This window comes from Miscanthus floridulus, chromosome 4 (assembly GCF_019320115.1).
Source record: "Miscanthus floridulus cultivar M001 chromosome 4, ASM1932011v1, whole genome shotgun sequence".
Lineage (NCBI taxonomy): Eukaryota > Viridiplantae > Streptophyta > Magnoliopsida > Poales > Poaceae > Miscanthus > Miscanthus floridulus.
Window position 1 is genome coordinate 119162746 of NC_089583.1, and position 22796 is coordinate 119185541.

The window sequence follows — 22796 nt, forward strand, 5'->3', positions numbered from 1 at the left end:
GCATGAGATAAACAAGGAGATTTTTTTAACCCAGCCTGAAATTCGCTACCACAAGAAGTCAAACTCAGGACCTGATAAGTGCTACTTAGACCACCTAATCAACTCAGCTAGAGGCTCTTTCAATAACCTCGATCTGGTTAGAGTATTTCTTAGCCGTCGGCTGTTTATTCAAGCAGCGATGTCGCCAGCCCACCAGAAAAGCAACACAAGTGCGCACACAAGTGTCACGCGTTGTACAGGTTTAAGAGGTTGTTTGACTCCTACAATGCTCCAAGCTGACATTAGCAGCCTGTTCGTTTCGGCTGAAACGATCGTGGATTATTACTTCTAGCTGGTTTGGTGTGAGAGAAAAATACTGTTCTGACTTATAATCCACGATCGTTTACGACCCAGCGAACATGCTGCAGATCATTTTGGTAGCCATCTTGGTAAAAATAACGACGTGGATAGGTGATCAAAATTTGGTAGAAATCAAACAAGTCGAATAAGTTCATTTGATGTTACCAGCACGCAGCCACACGTATTTGATGAGTTTGAAATTTCAAATGTGAGGATTTATGTTTCCAGTTAATTCTAACACATGTTTTAGGGATGAGATAAAAATTTACAATAAAATTATAGGAATGAAAAAATACTTCAAAACAAACAAGGAATTTTAGTAACGTTTCGGTTGAGGGCCTTGAAATTTGTAGAAAGAAAGCTATAATGTATAAAAAAAAGATAGAATCCTAATGAAAATTGAGAAATTACTTGTAGCATCTCGTCCAAAATCATATCCTTAAAAAAAATTATACTCTGTAATATTTTTTGAAAACATTATTTACGAAATGATCTGTGATAGTGCTAGGACAACAAAAAAAAGGTTCATATGCATGAGAATGCGTGTATGTGTGTGAGCGTTTGTGTCTTTTCTAAAAAAAGATCAACATTATGTAAACAAGAAGGAGTTTTTTTTAACTAATATAAATATTTTATTAAAAATCAACAGTAGTGCCAAACGAAAACAAAAAGAAATTCATTTTTCTGATGCACATGGGATATCGCAACTAATGCAAGCTGAATTCCAAAGAACGCAACTAGTTTTCATCGTGCACTGGAAGGCTGGAAGCACGGGAGGAAAAAGTCCTTTTTACATTCGTAATCACTGCAGTCTAGTTTTTCTTGTCAAATTCCAAAATCATGCATCTTATCTCTGGTTCGAAATGATTTAGAAGACGGTTTTGTCAATAAAAATTTAGTTAAAAATCTAGAAAATAATGACAAGATTTTTAGAAGCTTAGAGATATTTTCTACGGTTTAATAACCTTATTAAGTATTTAGAGAATTTTTTAAGAAAAAGAGCAATCTGTCTAGAAACCACAAACAGAATAGAGAGGTAATTTGTATGGTTTTATAATTTTTAAAAGTTCAGAAGCAAATCAGATTCATGGACCTAAAATGGACATTTTTTAAGCACACGCTGCGAGTAGTCCAAAGCGAGTGCGTTCACCAACTGCTAAGAAAAGCGCGCGGTCAGGCCCGTGGCGCCCCACGTACAAAGTACAGCCCAAGCCCACGAATCGCCCCCCCGCATCGACAAATACCACCAACCCAAGCAACACTTCGTCAAATGCCCCCCGTGCCGTCCTCCTTCCTCCCAAGACCCAGGCTTCCAGCTCCAGCCCCACCTCGCCTCTCCCCTCCCCAAACCCTACACCTCGGCCCCCGGCCTTCGGCCTTCGGCCTTCGCCGTCCCCGACTCACCGCCGCCCAACCCCACAGCGCAGCGCCGGCGCCGAACCGGACCCTGCCGTGCGGTCGGCCGCGCGGACGGTCACCCCCTCGGCGCCGCCGGCCGCCGCCGCCGCCTTTGATGTCTCCCACCTGCGACCTCGGCTTCCTCTGGCCCCGGTCGCAGAAGAGCTCTCAAGAGGTCGTCCCCCGAGGGGCCGCTTCCTGCGCCCAGCGATTGGCCTCCCCACCGCAGCCGAGATGAGCTGCGGCGGCGGCGAGAAGGTACTGTCCGCGTGCTTGCATTGGCGTCGTCGTTTGGGCGTAATTGCGTGGTTTCACTTTCGGTAATGGTTGTCCGGCTCCCATGGCGTGGCGCATTAAAGTGAGGCGGGGTGGTTGAGGGTTGGGGGTGCGGGCGAGTTAGATTGGATTGGGGGTTTCGTAGTACCTGGCAGGCACGATGATTCAATGCTGCTGCACGTGTATGAATCGTACTCCCGTTACTGGATGCATAAGCAATTAATTCATATGTATCGAACCATGGACTCTATTTGGATGTTCATTTGGATTATGATCATTGATAACTGCTATGTTATTCTGGCTCCCGACGATTGCGTCTGTAACGCGCGTGGGAGTATAGCAGTATTCTGCTGTAATTCAAAGCTGAAATTAAAGTATCCTTAAATGCATATAGCCCCTTTCCAAAGGGCTCTCTGTACAATTATTTTGATATGCAGTAGATTTTTTTTTTTTTTGCTGCGTAAGTTACTTGTTAACAATAAAAGCTGCTCTGTTGTGATGCAGATGTTGCTGTTTGGGTCCTTTACGGAGGATGAGACTAAGTTGTTCCAGGGTCAGCCTCTCAAAAGTCCAACTAAAAGCGTCAGCAAAGAATGTGAGCGGACGGAGATCCAGTTTGGCACCCTGAACTTTTCAGTGCTGAATTTAGAGAAAATATCTATTTCAAGTGTTGTTCTTCCTGCAAAATCAGCAAACGGCGAGACCAGTGCCATCGCAAAGGAGAATGCATGCGGTAATGAAAAGAAAGCTGCAGGATCAAGCCTTCCAAATGGTGGACCAGTTCTGGCTAATGGATGCCCCCCTGTTAATGTTCCTGCTAACAATGGTGTTTTTCAGAATGTGAAGAAGATAGAGACTGTTGTCCCACCAGTTGTGCCTGTCAAAAGCATCAGCAATCCAACACCACAAATGACGTTGGAGGTGCACAAGGATGGCATCGAACCCACTCAAAGCAGAAAGTTAGACAAGGAAAGGGAAATTACTGAAAATGGTAGCCCGATTGTCGATACACCCATTGTCGCAGCTCCAGTGGAAGAGGCAGTCACTAGCCTAAATAAGAAGGCCTCTCAGAACATGCCCTTGCTTCCACATGGTTTGAGGAACACAGGAAATATCTGCTTTCTGAATGCAACTTTGCAGGCATTGCTTTCATGCTCGCCTTTTGTCCACCTATTGCAGGATTTGAGGAACCGTAGTATACCTAAGGTACTTGTACCTAATCAAATCGGTCTGATGCAATTTTGGCGCTTATTTGATTTCCTTTGTTCTGACCACTTCTTTCATTTTAGGTTGGCTACCCAACTCTGAGTGCATTTGTTGAGTTGATCTCTCAATTCGGTGTGGCTGACGAGTCAGTTATCAAGAAAAATGAGAAGGCTATTACTGTTGCTGCAAAACCACTTAATCCTGCCATGTTTGATGCTGTTCTCAGAAACTTTACACCAGATGTGCCGGCTGGAGTAACTGCTCGGCCAAGGTAAGTGCTTGTGGTTCTGTTCTTTGGTATGTTTTTTCCTTGAGCAAAACTCCTCAAGTTGTGGATTCCGAATCGAATATAGCATTTACGCCATGAAAGGATTTATCTCATTGAGTAGCAAGTAGCAAGACCTGGATGACTACATATTTATAGGGTTTTAGCTGATTCAAATCTTGTGTATCTATGTTGCAAGCTTTGCTTGCAATCATGGTCACACGATCATTTTCAGAGTCTCCCAAATGCCAAATTCACCTCCTAAATGGGCTGTGGGCCTTTCATGGTGACCATATGCATCAATATCGAGTTTATTCTGACAAAGTTGTCTGTAAATACATTGAGCATGTTGTTATCTTTTTAATTTTGTTTGTTAGTGTCCTTTATAAACTGTTGTCTCCCTTGCAATGAAGCTTTTGGTTTAGTTTGTGATGCTATATGCTGTTGGGATCGCTACTACAACCGCGCAGGAAGTAATCGTGGTGCGTAGGAGGGCGAGGCTTGGGTTCCCGGCGGCGGCGAGGATGCGACACCGTCCTGTTGGCCGGCGTCATGAGCGAGAGAGCTAGGTTGAGTGCGCGCGCGAGAGAGAGAGAGAGAGCGGGAGAGATTGCAATCAATCTCCAGCTGAGTTTCTCATTAACCAAGTGTTTGGGCTTTATAGCCAAATCCTAACAAATCACAAACTGAATAACAATTCCAAATCTGAGATCCTATAATCTAGGAACGGCGCCCACTCTGGACGCGATCACCAAGCTGAGCCGCGCGCCATGCGTGTCGCCTGCGCACTCAGCCACGGTGGCTCCGCTTATGGCATTGATACACCTGGCCCACCATAACATATGCACTTTTGCGCTCTGCAGGCAGGAAGATGCTCAAGAGTTTTTAAGTTTTGCCATGGATAGAATGCATGATGAACTGTTGAAGCTTAATGGCAATGGATCAAATTCCAAGGAGGGTATGGTTGTTTCTTCTGTGGATGATGATGCTTGGGAGACAGTTGGACGAAAGAACAAATCTGCAATAGTTAGAACTCAGAGTTTTGTTCCCTCTGAGCTAAGTGCTATTTTTGGAGGGCAGCTACAGAGTGTTGTGAAAGCTGCAGGTAAATTTTGTCTTGTCCTGAGGGAGATGACTCAGTTTTTCTGTAAACAACTGTATATCTATCTAGCTATATCTCTTTGAAAGAACTTGGAAAGTTGTGCTTTTTCAGTTTTTCTTGATTTGTTATGCCCGCATCATGTTTCCATGAACACATTCCCTGTTTATCTGGTTGTTGTCACCTTTTGCCTCCTCCTGTGCATGCTGTCATTGCTTTTTTTCGTCTCTAACCAGCCCAATATCAGGCTCAATACTTCATGTTTCAAGAGCATTCTACATGTTGTCGATTAATGAAGTGTCTGTCTATGTTAGCCCTTTGATATAATGAAAAAGGATCTAGGACTTTTCTGTGTCCTGTAAGGTAATTCTACGTTGTTGTCATTGCCATTGAAGATAATAATGCACGGATGCATCTCAGCACTAACCCAGCTACCCTGCTAAGTTAAAACTGCCCCCACTTGTGCTGTTTCCTATCCGTCTTTTCTGCAATGGAATATGATATCATGATCTCATTAGTTATTCACCATAGGGATAGGCTGAAATTTATGTTTGAGTAGGCCCACTTGTGCTGTTTCCTATCCGTCTTTTCAGTGTTGTATACTGATGAATACACCTTCCAGGTAACAAAGCATCAGCTACTGTCCAGCCCTTCCTACTGCTCCATCTTGATATATTCCCAGATGCTGTTCAGACACTTAATGATGCACTTCGTCTGTTCTATACTCCCGAATCTTTGGAAGGATACAGAACAGCTGCTGGAAAGGTATCTACCTTGTCACCTTTGTGTTTAGTATATCTTTAGCATCGAATTTCATCGTCACACAATACAATTTGTGTCATGAAATGCATTTTGCTAGCGAGCGACTTGTAAAGACGAAACTGCAAAATATGCATCTTCTAGTTTGTTTTACCTTTAGATGCATTTCTAGAATGCTTTTTATGAATTTTTTATTCGTGCCTCTATTTAAGGTGGGTTTATGACCTGTATGTTAACTTTTTTCTATTTATTAATGGGCTTTTCTCTTGAAATTGCTATAAGTTAAATTTAGCCTGACCTGTACTTTTCTCCATTTTATTTATTTTGGGTGCCATAGTGCAGCTCTTCTTTCATTAAACAGACACAGTAACTTATTGCAGTCAACTACAGTTATAACGTAGTATCAAACTTGATCTTGCAGGCTGGTTTGGTGACAGCTAGAAAATCATTCAAGATACACGCACTTTCAAAGATAATGATACTGCACTTGAAGAGGTTCAGTTATGGAAATCATGGGAGCACTAAAGTCTATAAGCCACTCCACTTCCCAAAAGAACTGGTTCTTAGTCGTGATCTGCTGAGCTCACCATCAACAGAGGTGATAATTTGCTCGACATGCATTTGTAAATGTGTTTTTTCCCCAACATATTTGTGACTTCTTATATGGGTTTGTAGGTGCAGGCATGCTTTATGTCTCTAGTTGCATCTGTTGTCCTGATTGTTTGATATTTAGTATCAGTATCTTTAAGCATAAACTCATTGTACAGCGATCATGTGGTCGTAACACATTGAAATGACATTACAATTGATTGGTACTACTAAATCACTTGATCTAACTGTTCGTCTTTGTTGTGTACAGGGTAGAAATTATGAGCTTGTTGCAACCATCACTCATCATGGGAGGGACCCATACAGGGGGCACTACACTGCTCACGCAAAGCATGCCAACGGGCAATGGCTTCGCTTCGACGATGACGCTGTTGTGCCCGTTGGCGAGAATGATGTCTTGCATGACCAAGCATATATCCTCTTCTACAAACAAGTCTGAAAGCACTACGTAGTTGATTAGTTGCTCTTTCGTATTGCTGCTGCTTAAACATCCAGATATACCATCTAACTATCGTCCTGTTAATGTAGCAGCCGAGTAACAGCAGAGTATTTATGTGAAGTACCGTGGTGCTGCCTGTGTTTATTATTATATATGCTTGGTCATATAGCGAGAGGGGGATTTGTCTTCAGCCCATTTTGAGGTTCTGTAAAATTCAACTGCTCATCATTGTAATGACCAGCGAAGTAATCATGGCATGTTAATCATGGTCACCCCTGTCGCTGACAGCTGCTGAAATGGTGGTGTGATTGGTTGCATGTGGCATGCCATGGTTCTCTGAATTGGTTGTTGAGAAGAAGACATTGCCATCAGCGTGCCATGTGCCCTGTCTTTGGGAGTGTCATCAAGAGGTGCAGGACAATGTCAGCTGGTGTATGTGCCTTGCAAGCATGATTAGCGTGTTAGGAAAGCTTCAAATTATTTCATTTTGAAGGTGTCGTATCCCTTTCATGGATCCTGACGGCTGTAGGGAAGGTGTGCGGCCGACATGAACTTTTGTTGTGGCTTGCAAAGTATATGATTTATATACAGTGCGCCAACAGAAACCTGGCTTCTAAATGCAGTTGGTTGTTGAAACAATATTCCAAGAGAGGACAAGTGTGACGAATGGACTGAAGTGGTTGTCACATAGGCAATCTGATGATATCGCAAATGTACAGCAAACTGAGCTAATCTATGCGAGATTGTTGCAATCTGTTGTTAAACTACCATCGGTTATACCTGCTGGCAGACAGTGCAACTGGCAGTCATACATAGTAGGTTGATTTGTGGTATCAGGCAAATTCTGTTTTAGAACCACCATCCGTTACACCTGTTGGCAGGCAGTGCAACTGGCCGTCCCAAGGTTGCTTGGTGGTATTGCCGAGCAGGCAAAATTAGTGGTTCATGTTCATCAGTGTTTCCTACGGCCTCTGTTTCAAGGACCGATTCTTTTCAGTGGATGCAGACCGCTTGACATCCCAAAGAGTCATCTGGAGAGTGGAGATTAGCTTGGCACATGTAGGATCCTCAGCCTGTTCGTTTGACATTGGCTTATCGTAAACGATCATAAATTTTCAGCCGGAACAGTATTTTTCTCTCACACAAACTAGCCAACAGTACTTCTTCACGAACCAGCAACGATATGAACCAGCCAACCGAATAGGCTGCCGCAACTCTGTGCCATCTGAATCATCGGACGAACTGAAGCAAGGCAAGGTAGTACTGATGGAAAAGCAGAGCGAAGCAGAGACGGAAATGAAGCGACCTGAGAAATAGACCGGGCAACCATCGACTCATTTAGGGCCTCTTTTAGATTGTCTGTCTAGTAGCTACTAAATTTAGTAGCTTTTAATTATTTTAATAACTTTTTAATCAAATGTTATGACTAAAAGCTACTAAAAGAGTTTTAGTTCTCTTTAGTAACTTTAGAGTTACTAAAAATAACTAAACCGTTTAATAGCTGCTAAAATTTAATAGCAAACACCCCGTTACAATAGTGGAGTACTGGTCCGATAACCAATACAGTGCCTACCGACAATTTCCGCCCCACAGATCAATTCCGAAGCAGTTTCGTGTAGCATTACTTCGTGTCACATTTCTGCAACAATTATTTGCTTGAAGTGTAGCAACCGAGCTTTCAATCCCATTTTCAACAGCTATACACACTGTAGTACTGTACTCTCTTGCACTCTTTGAGGGACTTGATGGTGCTCGTACCTCCTCCTGTACTGCCACTCATCAACCACCACCATTTCCCCAAGAACCATAAACCAGTTGCCCCAATCTTCCTTCACCAACCGCTTGTAATCACCATGGATGATGGCATCGCCAAAGGTAGGGCGAGAAGTAAAGTCACCATCACCAAAGTTCAGCAGACAGAACACACTTTCCAACTCCCAAATCAGAGAAGAGAACACACTTTCCAACTCCCAAATCAGAGAAGAGAACACACTGAAACACAGCAAAAAGATTCTGAGGAACAACGAACAAGAAGCACCTGGCGAAAAGAGTTGTAAAGATCAGACTGCTTGCCATCATATATTCAACGACATGGACATGGGAGGAGGAGGGAGGAACAGTACATCACTCCGTCTCTCTCTCTCTCTCTCTCTCTCTCTCTCTCTCTGGCTTGTTTTGTTTTCTAACACGGCTGGATGAACAAGAACTGAGCTGAAACAGGAGAGAAGCTAGCTACGAGGAGAGAGCACTGGCCGCCTTGGCCCGCCGAATCCCCCCTCTGGTTTTTTTAGTCGTATACACAGAAACAGACTAGCCTTGCTTGAGGTTACACTAGGCACAGCAGCCATGGTGGCAGCAGTAGGAGAAGAAGCGCTCTTCTTCTAGCGGGGCTGGTGGATGGCGCGGCGCGCGGCGCCCGTGGCGCCGGTGTGGTACGCCGGCTTGTCCGCGAGCCTCTGGTGCTGCTGCTGGGCGCACGGCGACGGCGCGGTGGCGACGGCCCTGGGGGAGCTGAGACTCAGCGCCCTGAGCACGTCGAGGTCGTAGCCGGGCAGCAGCGCCGGCGGCGGATTGGCGACCTGGTGGACGTCGGGCGCGTAGAAGAGGTCGTCGGTGTCGACCATGTCGAGGAGGTCGACGGAATCATCGGGAAGGAGCGCGGCGACATCGAAGTCGTCCGCGCCGGCGGCAAAGGCGTCGGCAGCGGCGTCGTAGGCGGCCTCGTGGAGCTGGTGCTGGCGGAACCAGTGGTCGCGGAACCAGGCGGTGGTCTTGACGAGCTCCCACCACTCGGGCGAGAAGTCCTCCACCTGCCTGTACGCCGCCGGGATGAAGAGCGGCGCGTTCGGGTTGAGCGACGACGACGCCATGGCTGCCACGGTGCTCATCCTCCTCTCAGCTCAGCTTCGATCCTCGATCTGCTGCTCTGCTCTTCTCTCCCTGGAACACAGACAGACAGACACGCTGATCGAGTCAGGTCGAGCTCTTCTCGGCTGTTGGCTCAGATCCGGAACCGCACGGGGATGCCACCCGGTTCGTCAGCGCCACGGATCTGAGACAGCTCGCGCTAGCAGCAGCAGCCAGAAGGCAGTAGCTTGCCTTACCTTTTCCTCGCCTGGCGTTGCTTCGCTTCGGACGTGCGGACGGACGAGGGGAAAGGAGAGGAAAGGAAATATCTCGTGCGGACCGCGGTTTCTGGGCGGAAACGGGGTGGTTTCGGGTGGTTTCTGGCTGCCGAGCCCGTGTGCGCCGTGCGGTGGTGCCGCGGTGGAGAGGAGGCGGGTGTTTATAGCCACCCACAGCCAGTCAGCTGCCAGCTGAACTGAAGGGAGAGGAGCCGAGCCGTGCGGGTGTGGTCCGGGCTCGGGTCGGAAGGTCCGAGGCTGGGGGCGGGCTGGTGGATGGTGGGGGCGGGCGGATGATGGATAGCTTGATGGGGACTGCGTCGGCTTGGCCTTTTTCTCGATCAAGCCCTTGATTAGTTCGTGAAATTTAGATTTAGGGCTACTATAGCACCTTCATTTTTATTTGGTAAATAATGTTCAAACATTGACTAATTAGGTTTAAAACGTTCGTCTCGCAATTTCCCACCAAACTGTGTAATTAGTTTTTCTTTTCGTCTACATTTAATGCTCTATGCACGAGCCACAAACATTCGATGTGACAGGTACTGTAGCAACTTTTTAGATTTTAGGATCCAACTAAAGGGCAAATCAGAAAAACGCGGTGTGGCCAGCTAGCTGGCCCGCGTCGGCTGGACGGATTTTCTATGGGCGCCGCGTTGTGTTGTGTGGGTGGTTTGATTGGACTACGAGTAAAAATTATCGGTTCCACCGGCACGGCAAGGCCGCTGGCATCCAGAGAGGAAGGTTCCGTCATTCCCGATAAGGACGAAACCGGGAGGAGAGGGACGCACAACGTGTAAACCGTGGCGCGCCAACAGTCTGTCGTTAAAATAATATACAATTCGACCTACCCTACTGCCCTGAATACCATTGGTTCTTTGGCGTGATGGATATACGATGATTTGATTAAATGTAATGCCAGTTTTTTTTGACAAAAAATGTAATACCAGGGTTGTTGCTCTTCTTATATACTCTCTCCATCCCTAAATGTTAGTCATCACGATTTGCGTGTCGATAACTTTGACTCGATTTATAGAAAATACGTACAACATTTCTGTCTCCAAATAAATTTATTAAAAAACTAGATTCAAATATCTATCTAATGATACTAATTATATATCATAAATATTAATATTTTTAATATATATCTAGTCAAAGTTGTTTCTTGGAAAACGAAAATAACAGACATTTAGTGACGGAGGGAGTATGATATAACAGCCTCCGACCAAGTTCTTCAAGAAAAATACATTAATACATTGCACAATATTTTATTTAATAGTTGTGCTGAAAGAGATCCTATTCTTATCAGGGAAAAATGGAAAAAAATGTTTGTTTCGAGGAACATAAATGCTAGATATTCCAAAACAAATAAAGTGGTAGAAATGCCAACTATTTGGAAATGGATACTAGTTTTCTTGAGAGAGAAAAACACGATTCTTCGCCTCTTTGTTTTTGTTTGCTAGAGCCTAGAGGGTGTCATCATCATCGACAGGCCCGACCCTCAGGGGGGGGGCGGGAGGGACGACCGTCCTAGGCCTAGGCCTCCGATGGGCCCTAACCCATGTATGTATACACTAGTAATACATAGACGCTAGTAGCCAGATCCCTGACTCCTCGAATACTGTGATCACGGCGCGCGAGACGTGAGCCTGGAGTCATGCGAGTACGTGACCTTCGGCCTCTCCGTTCCTGCGTGGGCGCATGGCGCGTGGCGGGGCCTGGCGGCGACGTGGCGTCCACTTCCAGCAGAGCATAGCGACAGAGCGGGCGACAAATCACACCTCACAATGGCCCTAATCTCACATCTTACGTGATCCGATCCCTGATTCCCTGAGCAACAATCGGCAGTTCCAGCTGAGGAGGCAGGCGCCAGGCGGTAGCAACCAGCAAGGTAGGGTAGAAATCTGAAATTTAGTTACTAATTGTTTCGATCCCTACTTTATGAAATTATAGTTACTAATTGTTTCAATACCTACATTGTGCATTGAGAAGTGATTGTTAGTTGAGATTGATACTGACACCATCATCGATGACTTCGCATTAAGGAATGTTAGAAGAAATTTTTAAGGTAATTTAATATGTATATAAATTATTTCATATGAATATTGCTTTTGTATTCTGTTAACTGCTTATTAGTAACATTTTATATATGTGTGTATATATGCTACTAATGGACAGTTCTAGTACTATTATCATGGTTATATCAGAATGCCCAAAATTTTAGCGTCATTCTAGGTAAAAAAAATATTAGGACCGGCGCTGATCATCGAGCACGCCGCTTGTCTGGACTGAGCCTCTAGAAGCACTCGTCATTCTTAAACGCAAGCTCCTGTCTTTTACCTGAACAAGCGCAACCATGTCGTCGTCTGTCGATGTGTCGAATAGAACAGATCTCTCCTCTCAGCACAGCAAGATATCATGGCTGAATCCCATGACTGCCAAAGATGTGGGTTAGTAGTCTTTGTTATGCAACGAGTTTAATTTTTTTTTTTTTTTTTGCGCCTACAACGAGTTTAATTTGACCAAATAAGATCTGGATCAAATTAGTCCATCCAATCAATCAATATATAGTCGAGGACGACGTCTAGCATACGGCGGCATCATCAGGAACCTACAAGATCCAGTGAACCCAACCACGCTAAAGACAAAGATGTCACGATCCTGAAATGGTACCTCGTAATACGCATGTAACTATACTTAACTGCAAATTGGTTCGACGAAACGTCGCACTCTTTTTTTGGTCCTTTATTAAAAAAATACAATTCTCATTTCTATATAAAAAATTACTAATATCTTATAATAAATAAGTATAATTAGATTAATTATAAAATATATTTTTTATCATAAATCTGTTTATAGACATGTTGATATTTTTTCATAGGCTAAATTTAAGAAAGTTTGACTAGTCGTCTTAGACCTAAAATTACATTTTTTTTAATGGAGGGAGTACGTTCTTTCTCTTTAGCTAGTGGGGCGTGGTGACATCCAGAGAAAGTTATTAGGGCAATGCCACTCTGATTTTCTACGCAACGCGTCACCTGATTGATTTCTAGTGGCTTGGACTGGACATGCAGCGTTCAGCCATTTTGAATTGACAGTACAGCACAGTAGAGTGGTCTCCTTTTCTTTTTCCCGTTCAAAAGTCATCATCAATCAAAATTTAAAAACAGGGGCTAGGCTACGTGACCTTCTTCGCTGGTCAAAATTTTGAATTCCTTTTGGTGGCGGTGGAAGCTTTATCACCATGTTCGTTTGTTGGTTTCAGCCAGCCCAAACCAGCCAGCCAACATTATTTTTCTCTCACAACAAACCAGCACCAGCCAGCTCAAACCAGCCCAAAAACCAACCAGCGAACAGGCCGTATATTCGATACCCGCCTGAGGACCACAGTGTTTGGTCGTCAAGACCTCGAGATCGACACATTGTTTCGTTTGTTTGGAGCATTTTTTCTTTGATCGTGAAATAGCTCTGCTGATGGAGCTAAACCGTTAATAAAAAGGTTAGGTAAAACAGTTTTTCATGGCTGTTAAAAAACGTTGAGATGTCTATAATATCATCTATCTTTATCTTCACTTATTTTACTTTTCTCTTGTCTCTCCACCGCACGCCTACTCCTTGGCCCCGTCATCGCCTTCGTCTTTTTCTTCCCTCACCACCTATTAGCTCCGACGTTCCCACCCTCGCTTGTGCAAATCCACGCTCGTGCATCCCGGGTGCGCTCGCCCACATTAGAGCCACAGAGGAGGCCCGCCAAGCCATGTGTCGCCGCTTGGGGCACGTCGGGCCACACGCCGCTACTGCTTGCAACATCGCTCCTGCTCTCGAATCGCCGCCTATAGCACCAGTGTCGACGAAATACGTCCGGCAGTCTATCAAGGGGTATGTCCACGGTAATAGATGAATCGGTAGAGGTGCGCGTAAGAGAGACGAATGGTAACACAGAACTCAAGAGACAACGATTAGACAGGTTCGGGCCGTCAGCTTGACGTAATACCCTACGTCATGTGTCTTTGTGGATTGTATTGCGTATGATCAGATAAAAACGAGGGGGTCCCTACCCGCCTTATATAGCTCGGGGGTAGGATTATAGATCGGTTATTTCTATCCTGATCGGTTTTACAAGATAGGAAATTACAGATATTGCGGAATCTGGTGTATCCAGCAGGTCTCCTAGATCATAGAAAATCTTTATGCAGTCTTGCGAGGCACGCCAATCGGCATTGTGCCTTGTACGGCACGGTCTCGTGGGCTGGTCCTCCACTAGTGGCGTGGCCTAGGCACAGTCTTATGGGCTGGGCCTCCCCTAGCGACTCGGCCCATGTATAGCCCTATCGGTATCGGGGGTTATACCCCCACAGCTAGTCTTCGAGCGCTTGTATTCATTGGGTAACACCGTCTTAAGTTTGTCCGAGCTGTTGAGCATGCTTCCGAGCTGACGAACATGCCATGCGAGCCGCTTGACCATGCACTCGAGTTGCCTGAGCATGCATCCGAGCCGTATGAGCATGCAGTCTGAGCTGTCCGAGCATGCGTCCGAGCTGTCTGAGCATGCGTTCGAGCTGTTCGTCTGGTCGCTAGAGCTGAGCATGCTTGAAGCCAGGGTTTGTCAGAAGGATGTAAGGAGCTCAAGTAAAAAAATTTCAAAGTCTCCACCTTGGGTGAAGTGTGCCCACTTACGTTCCTGAGCGCCGAAACTAGTCGCATGGCGTCCTTGACTTAGTCAACATGGAGGAACTTTGCCATTTTGTAGAAGATGAAGTCGAAAAATAAACCCACTCACCGCGAGGTGAAGTGTGCTCACTTAGTCCCTGAGCCTGGTAGTAGGTGAAGTAGTCACATGGTGCCAGGGTCCAAGGTAGTGGTCTTCAGGTGCTAGCCCAATCCCCAATGTCGCTGGAAACTAGTGTCGGAATAAATACAGTCATCGCGAGATGACGTGTACACATGTAGTCCCCGAGCCTGCTGAAAGATTACAAAGAAATCTTGTAGTAGGGTCAGAGAAAGAAAATATCGTGCCGTAGCACACTCATCATTGAATATCAGCCTGTGTTTGACATGGTTTGACGTAGGGGCCCACCAGGCCCACTCAGCGGCCCAGCAGGGTGCGGAGATGTCGGAGGGGATTGCGGCGCGGCGGGTGTGATTTCCTAAAAACCTGGAAGGCGGAAGGTCAGGGGTCAAACTGTTATAAAAGCAGTGTAACCCCGGTGCACATTCCCCACTTTCTCTCCACCACTTCATCTTCTTCCTCGCGCCCACACTGCTTCGCCTGACAACTGCTCTGCCATTAGAGCAACTACAAGAGTGCAGCCTCATCCAGGCGACGAATTTGTGAGATGGCGCCCAAAAGAAGCCGCGGCGGTTCGAGTAGAGGATCATGCGAACTAAATCGCACCGAGGAATGGGTGGTGTCCGTCAGCAACAAGGTGACGTTCAATTGGTTGGTGGAAGATGGCGTGCTACCCGATAGGGTGATGGTGGGATGGTGTCTGGTTCGTAGTGAGAGCTTTCTGACTCCCCACGGCGACGAATTAGTAGTTTTTGAAGATTATTTCTATCGTGGATTTGGTGTTCCAATCCATCCATTTCTCCGTGGATTGATTGACTATTACAAGATTAGTCTTTGTAATCTAAGCCTGAATTCCATCCTACATGTCTCTGTCTTCATACATTTCGATGAGGCTTATCTTGGCATTCTTTCGTATTTCAATCTCTTCCGCCACTTTTTTGTTTGAAAGCCTAGGGGATCTGGATCTAGGATCATAGGTAGCGCGTACTTGCAGCTTTGGGATGGGATGGTTGGCCAATACATCGCCACCCCATTGAACACGAATGTAAAGTATTGGGCATAGCGATGGTTCTACATGCCACAGGGAGAACACTATGTGGCATGCGACATTGATCAGATCCCCATGAGCAATGCCAAGTGGTCGGAGGGACCTAGTGCCAATGGGATGGAGCAAGTGACGGAGCTATTGGCACTGATCGACTGGAGAAGGGTGGATGGTGTCGTAGTGGCAACAAACATTACTTTTCGGTGATGCCAGCCCAGCAAGGATAGAGCGCACCCTAAATATAAATACCAATAGATACTGATGGGACCCGTGAGGTGCCTGAGCTAATTAACTGGGAGGAAGTCATGCGGTGAATTAGGATGTTGTTTAACCTCATGGGGCATCGTAAGATCGATGATCAGCAGAGGGCCTTCAGTGTAGGGTCCCTCCCACCATGGATAAGAGTCTTCTTTTTAATTTCGCTGGATCCCTTATCCGTTGAAATTGCGACATGCTCATTCATTTCCTGAAGATTCATGGGTAGAATCGGTCGGTATACTTCTCGGCGGTGCAGATTGATGAAGATCCCTTAGCCTCGCTGAAAATGCGGCACTACCGCGCCTGCGCAGAGAGCTTCAACAACAGCTATGCCTAGAACCCAAACTTGGAGATGTGCATGGAGATGTCCAGTGGCAAGTCCACTAAGTACCACAAGCATGGGAGCTTGCCGGACGACGCCTATCCGTCTAGGAGGCTTCACCTCCAAGAGTAACAAATGCGCAAAGCAGATTGATGAAGCTCGACAAGTGCTCAAGGATTGGCTTGCTCTTAATTGCTCTCTAACACTTAATCAATTACTAATCATGCACTCTCACAAAGAGAGGTTAGAGAGAGCTCACAAATGGCTTGGGAAGGGTTTGGAATGGTTGGAGCATCAGCAGCAACACCGGGAGGCGTGGGATGGGTATTTATAGCCACCCACACAAGCTAGCCGTTGCAGCTAAAAACTAGCCATTATGACTTGTACAGGTGCGGCACTGCCACGCCGACCCGCGGCACTGCTGTGAAAATTCGCGGCACTTGCCGTAGCTCCTAAAAATAGCATGTCATCTCAGTGAAAATGCCATAACTTTTTACTCCAAACTCCGTTTTCAGTGATCTTGGACTGTCTAGAAAGCTTGTTTCAAGGGATATCCGGCCCAGCTAAGAACAAGCCCCAAAATCAACAAGTGCAGGTATTGTGCTAATATATTTCTCTCATGTTAGTACTTAGGTTCGGTTAGTTTGAACACTTGAGACTTGTCTATGATTCGTATTGCATCCCCCTTGATAGTATGACATACCTATACTCAGGATCAAGATAATATAACCAATTCAACCACTTGAGTATTCAATGTCTTCATATGTCATTTCTTCTCAATATCACTTCATAAGGGGTTGCAATCATCTTTATCTCATCTATTCGAGCAAACACACCTTGTGCATGTGACTTGAACCATTTCCTTACATATGAGTTCACCTCAATGGCTTTAAGTCACTTTCACTAACGTTTGATCCTTAATATAATATGACTCCTCATAGCTTGATTAGTTCCTCGACTCAATGCAAGTGCTCTCTTCTTCACCTTAGCCATGGTACCTCGATCCTCAAGCCATTGTTTGCCCTTCACCTTCGCTTAGTCCCTCAAAGCCCTTTCCTTGCTACTTCACCTTATCAAGCCATACTCAAGTCACATCATATTAAGCATCCATTGAAAAAACCATTTCTTCAATAGTATGATCCTTACTTAAATATCTTCTATATATGAATGTTGAGATCAATCAAGCTTTAGTTTAATTCACATAAAGACATATATGAATCAACATCAATATGGCCAAGCCAATTCATGATTCCTTATATCCTCTTCATTTTGGCTTGACACTCCTAATACCCACTTCAATATCTATCTTCATACTTCTAGCTTGATCAAGTCAATGCAAAGTGATTTTTCAAATCTTTATCCATACAAGCAAACCAATGTAGAGAACATGTTACATCCATTATACATTGTCTCCTTTGTCATTTCACCTTTGCTTAACATTTCCTCACTTATACACTCTTGATCCATTCTTCAATCCTTGATCAAAGATAGTCCGCTATCCAACTCTTGTTGTTCATGCAAAGCAAGCCATTATAGAGATCAATCCAAAATCATCAACTCATGTCTCATTTGCCATTTGCCAAATATGATTGCTTTCACATGATGCTATAATATCCCAGCAACATAAAAGCCATTTCATTGATTCCATTTGCATTGTTATCTTTTGTTTGAACTAGATTGTTTCCGTAATCTTTCAATACAACAATATACAATTTGGCCTTCATTACAACACTATGTGGTATATCATCAAGTTTGCCTTCTTGTTGAACCTATATACACTTCTCATTCTATAATCCACAAGTGTATGTAATAAACTCAATTTTTTGTTCAACACTTAGCAAACTTGTTAGACCTTTAATGGTGTTGTCATTCAGTTCACTAAAACCCACTAAAGGGCTAGATGCACTTACAATCTCTACCTTTTTGGTGATTGATGACAACATAATTAAAGCTTACATGAGATTGATAAATAATATGATTTTGAATCCTATGATATATTGAGCTCCCCCTAAATGTGTGCATTGAAAGGAATTCAAATTTTGGCCTCAAATGCCAAATGCGAATGGCTTGTTTATTTGATTTAGCATGAAAAACATTTTTTATAAACAAAAATTTGTTGAAAGTAAAATTTGCTAAATAATAAAACCTTGGAGCTTTAGTTATGCTTGTACATGCATAAAATTGTTTTAGAAAATGAATTTTTGGAAGTTAAAATAATATAAAATATAAATAGGAAAAATCATATCATCAACAAGATATGAACATCGTGAATATGTTGGTATGCTTGTTCGAGTGTCAATGTGATGTTTGTTAGTTTAAAAATAAATATGAACGAAATAAAATAAAAACAAATGTGTCACTGGCCACTCATCTCACCTACCTCGCCGGTACGACATGTGCGTTATGAGATAGGACCAAGCTTGCTAGCCTTACTGGCTGCTTGCTCTCCATCCCTCTGCTGGTCTTGCCATGATTGCCTGTCGGTTGTCTCATGTGCCTTTAAGCCGAGGCCGAGCTCCAACTGCCGCTCGTTTCACCTACCCCTGTCGTAGCTCATGTTGTGTTGTTCCTGCCTTTGCCCTACTTTTTCTCTCTCACTCTCTCGGTGTCTATCGCTGTCTATCTCTCGTTCTCTGCTTGCTCCTACACTGGGCCACCATCACCTGCGCCTCCTGCCATCCATCGCTGGCCCCTCGCAAGCGCGCGTACGAGCCCCATAGCCCCGTGCTGAACCTGCTGCTCCACGACACTACCCTCACTAGCGCCTTCCCCGCCGCCGCAGACGCGGTCTCTATACGCCGTGTGTGTGGCCGATCGCCCCCGTCACCCGAGCCCACAGCACTCCCGCCGTCGATCGTGCCATGTCCACCCGGTGCTAAGGAGCCCACCCTCACCAGCCACCGTGCCCCACAACACCACCACCGCCTACTACCTGGAGCCGACGAAGCCGTCGCCGTTGCGGCTAGTGGCGCGCGTGGCCAGCATGGCCCGGTCGCCTTCACCCAAGCTATGCCCCGCTTCTGGGTGCGCATGGGCCCTTGGGTGCCATGCCTCCCCTCCGTTGTCACCTTGGGACCTCATCGGCCAGAGTCACCAATGATCACCGCTGCTGCCAGCCACCGGCCATCGCGCCCGACGCTGTGCGCGCGGCCACGTCTCTGTGGGCCACGACGGGGACAACCTTGGCCACACCCATGCACGTCTAGGTCCACCGCTGCCCACGCCATCTCCCCACCATCGACGGGGGCGCAGGATGGCCAGGATTTGGCCAACCGCGCCCATCCCGTGCCTCCTCTATTTGTTGAAGAAGAAGAGGAGGTGAGAAATTGAAATAGAGAATTTTTCAGGGTTCTCAATGCAAAACTGCGACTCATATGAATAGTAGCATACCAAATAGATAGAAGCATGGGGACATTTTTTGGAAAACTATCATGTGTGCCCATGCCTGGGCCATGCTGCGTGGGCTGGCCTATTGGGCCACTCGCCCAGCGCCTCCACGGCCGCGGTCTGCTCGCCACCCCGCCTGGGCTGTCCTTGTGCCGCCTACGCCTGGGCCACGCGTCCGGGTGGGCTAGGCACTTTTAGCTGCTGGGCCACTCACGCCATGCCATGTTGGGCCGCACGCATGCCTGCGGGCCAAGTCTAGAATTGAAAATGTTCTATAAATTGTTTTGTTAATTCAGTGCTCTTCAAAAATTAAAAATAAAGTGTAGAAAAATCTCAAAAATGTCAAACCAATTTTGTTAGGCTCCTAAAATCATGATCTATATATTAGCGTATTTGGTTCATCTAGTTTTAAAATATTTCTAGGTTTGCTCTAATTAATTTAAAATGTTTGATATTGTTAAAATGAGAACTTGTGGGAATTTTTGTGAGAAAATGGTGATAGTGTTGGCTCTGAAATTTTTACAGTAAATTCCTAATATTATTAGCTGCCCATGGTAATTTTTGTAGCTCTATAATAATTAGTTTACTAGATAGATAATGATGCCTTATTTCGAATAAAGATTAAATCAATAGAGTGAAATAAAAAACACCTTGGAATTATATAACTAAAACGCTCGTTGGAAAATGACACCTTTCTTGACAATGTTGATGCGTAGATTAGTATGTTGGTCATTAGAGCTAGCTTGTTAGTTCGTAGTATGTACTTTGTTTTAATAGTTGTTGTTGCCTTGTTAATTATCTGTTGCATCATTTGCATCAATGCATGTCATATAGGTACGATGATGGATCAACGGATTGATTGAAGGATGATTGGGAATCTAGAGATGGTGTAATGGTATTCTCTCCCAGAGATGATGTAATGGGCTTTTCTATTCAGATGATGGTGGATGGCCTAAAGATGCAGATACTAACCTTTTAATATATATCTTACCTAGGCAAGCCCCGGTGCATAACCCCTACTTTTCTACACTTTAAATTATATTTGTGCATTAAGTTTTAAGGAATTGAATGAAACCCACTTGCATATATATATCTTTATCCTATGAGTCTTACTAGTATGACAGGATCGTGTAGATTGCTATGCTATAGGACTTCTATAGAAGTCGAGTGATTGCCTGTCACTCGTGAGAGATAGGAAATATATTATTATTGTTACTATATTATTATCACTTAGAATATATATATGAATGATAAATGGAGACCGGGATAGGGATATGGTTTGGGTATTGGTGGGTGTAAGAGGTTATGGTTATGTCCTATGGCCAACGGGGGATAGCTTGGTAACACTATTTCCCTGTCTGTGTTAGTTAAGGACCGGCCATTGCATTGGGTTCTAGGCAGGTCACACACATATTATCCTGAACACATACTTGTGTATGGGCGTAGAGAAGACTTGTTACTCTCTTGTCATGGGTTCTGCCTCTTTCCGTACTGACTTTTTGGGTGGTTTTTGGGTGGAGGTCCTAGCACCGCACTGAGTCCCAGACTCAGGGGCGGGGGCTTGGAGTCCAAGTTTAGGATGGGGACCTAGACCCCATGATAGGAGGGTAGTGGGTTGGTCCTACTTATGCCTAGGGTACAAGTGAGACATGTGTTTCAGGGTACCTCAGCTGGGCACATTGATTTATGAATCGCCGGGCGATCTAGTACGACTTGTCTATAATCTAGCATCGTAGTAAGAACTGAAAGATAAAAGATGATAAAATAATTCTGATTGCTTATCACCTGCTTGAAAGTAGCACATGTGCTTACATAGAATGGTTGGTTAATGAACTAATGTTGATTGCTAATAAAATTGAATATAAAAACACACTTTTAGTAATGCTCCTGCAGATGCAATAAACCCAAAAGCCAGATAGCCTTGCATATCCTTAGAGTCTTTTCTTTTCTCCTATCGGGTAAGTCTTGCTGAGTACAATTGAATACTTAGGGTTTTATTTCCCCCTGTTGTAGGTGATAGGTGGATGCTAGAGCTAATCCTTGTGTGTGGATTTCTCCTGGTGGGCTCAGAGAGGATTCCTTTATGCTGCGATCACAGTCTTTATTTATAACTCTCATTAAATAGTTTTTATAAATAGAAGTTTTATAATCTGTTGTCATAGTTATTGTCGACAAAAGATGCTCGGTAGTCCACCGAGGGGGATCCCATGATGGTAGATTTGTCACAGAGGTGAGCGAGATTAGGAGCGAGATGGTAATATAAGCACCAAGACACAAGATTTAAATAGGATTCGGTCATCAGTATGACGTAATACCTACATCCTGTGTTCTAATGTATTGCATTGAGATATATTGATATTGTCCACTAGGGGACCCTTGTCTCTCCTTATATACTCTGGAGGGGTAGGGTTACAAGAAAAGTAGCCTATTTGGTACTATACATTATCTTGCGGTGCACGTCGAGTAGCGCCGTGCACGCCTTGATCTTGTGGGCTAGGCCACCTCTGATGGTGTGGCCCATGTCTTGTCTTGTGGATACCGGGGGCCATACCCCCACAGCTAGTCTCCGAGCCTAATAGTAGGTGATATAGTCACGTGGTGCTAGGGTCAGAAAGTAGAAGACCAGCCGAGCAGGCAGCCAGTCCCCGAGCATAGCCATGAGATGAAAAAGCATACATTCACTGTAAGGTGAAGTGTGCCCACTTAGTCCCCGAGCTTGCTGGAAGATGAAGAATGAATCTTGTAGCAGGGTCAAAGAAAAAGAAGTCTGAAAGCTTATCGACTTCGTCTGACATGCGCGTATCAGGACCCCAGACGTGCTGCCCAAGATCAGCACCCTGATCCGAATAGCATGGAGCAGCTTGATAGCACACCAATGAGACATAGCATGATCCGAACACTGAGGAGTCCCCGGCGTCATTGGCGATGATCGAGCATCGAGGAGCGAGGAGTCTCGACGTCACTGGCGATGTCTAAGCACCGAGGAGCGAGGAGTCCCCAACATCACTGGCAATGTCTGAGCACCGAGGAGCGAGGAGTTCCCGATGTTGCTGGCGATGACCAAGCATCGAGGAGAGAGGAGTCCTCGGCGTCGCTGGTGATGTCTGAGCATCGAGGAGCGAGGAGTCCTCGGTGTCGCTGGCAATGATCGAGCACCTTGGAGAGAGGAGTCCCCGGCGTCGCTGGCGATGTCTGAGCATTGAGGAGCGAGGAGTCCACAACGTCGCTGGCGATGACCGAGCATAGAGGAGCGAGGAGTCCCTAGCATCGCTGATGATGACCGAGCACCGAGGAGCGAGGAGTCCCCAGCGTCGCTGGCGATGTCCGAGCATCGAGGAGGGAGGAGTTTCGGCGTCGCTGGTGATGTCTGAGCACCAAGGAGCGAGGAGTCCCCGGCGTCGCTGGCGATATCTGAGCACCAAGGAGCGAGGAGTCCCCGATGTCGTGGGCGATGTCCGAGCACCGAGGAGCAAGGAGTCC

General features: G+C 45.4%; 2 protein-coding genes across 3 annotated transcripts; one reads left to right on the top strand and one right to left on the bottom strand.

Moving 5' to 3' along the window:
- Positions 1–1597: 1597 nt before the first annotated feature.
- LOC136550539 (ubiquitin carboxyl-terminal hydrolase 24) lies at positions 1598–7510 on the top strand. The gene is made up of 7 exons (XM_066542142.1): positions 1598–1995; positions 2518–3219; positions 3303–3490; positions 4348–4589; positions 5206–5348; positions 5764–5940; positions 6202–7510. Exons 1-7 carry the CDS (start codon positions 1972–1974, stop codon positions 6388–6390), a joined length of 1665 nt encoding a protein of 554 aa, XP_066398239.1. The 5' UTR covers positions 1598–1971; the 3' UTR covers positions 6391–7510.
- Positions 7511–8441: 931 nt separating this feature from the next.
- LOC136552865 (protein EARLY RESPONSIVE TO DEHYDRATION 15-like) lies at positions 8442–9661 on the bottom strand. Of its 2 annotated transcripts, none has more exons than XM_066544439.1 (2): positions 9490–9661; positions 8442–9330 (listed from the first exon to the last, which is right to left on the bottom strand). In XM_066544439.1, exon 2 carries the CDS (start codon positions 9276–9278, stop codon positions 8772–8774), a length of 507 nt encoding a protein of 168 aa, XP_066400536.1. In that variant the 5' UTR covers positions 9279–9330; positions 9490–9661; the 3' UTR covers positions 8442–8771. The 2 variants fall into 2 exon arrangements, with proteins under 2 accessions (XP_066400536.1, XP_066400535.1); XM_066544438.1 differs by having other exon boundaries at positions 9495–9659.
- Between the last annotated feature and the right edge of the window lie 13135 nt (positions 9662–22796).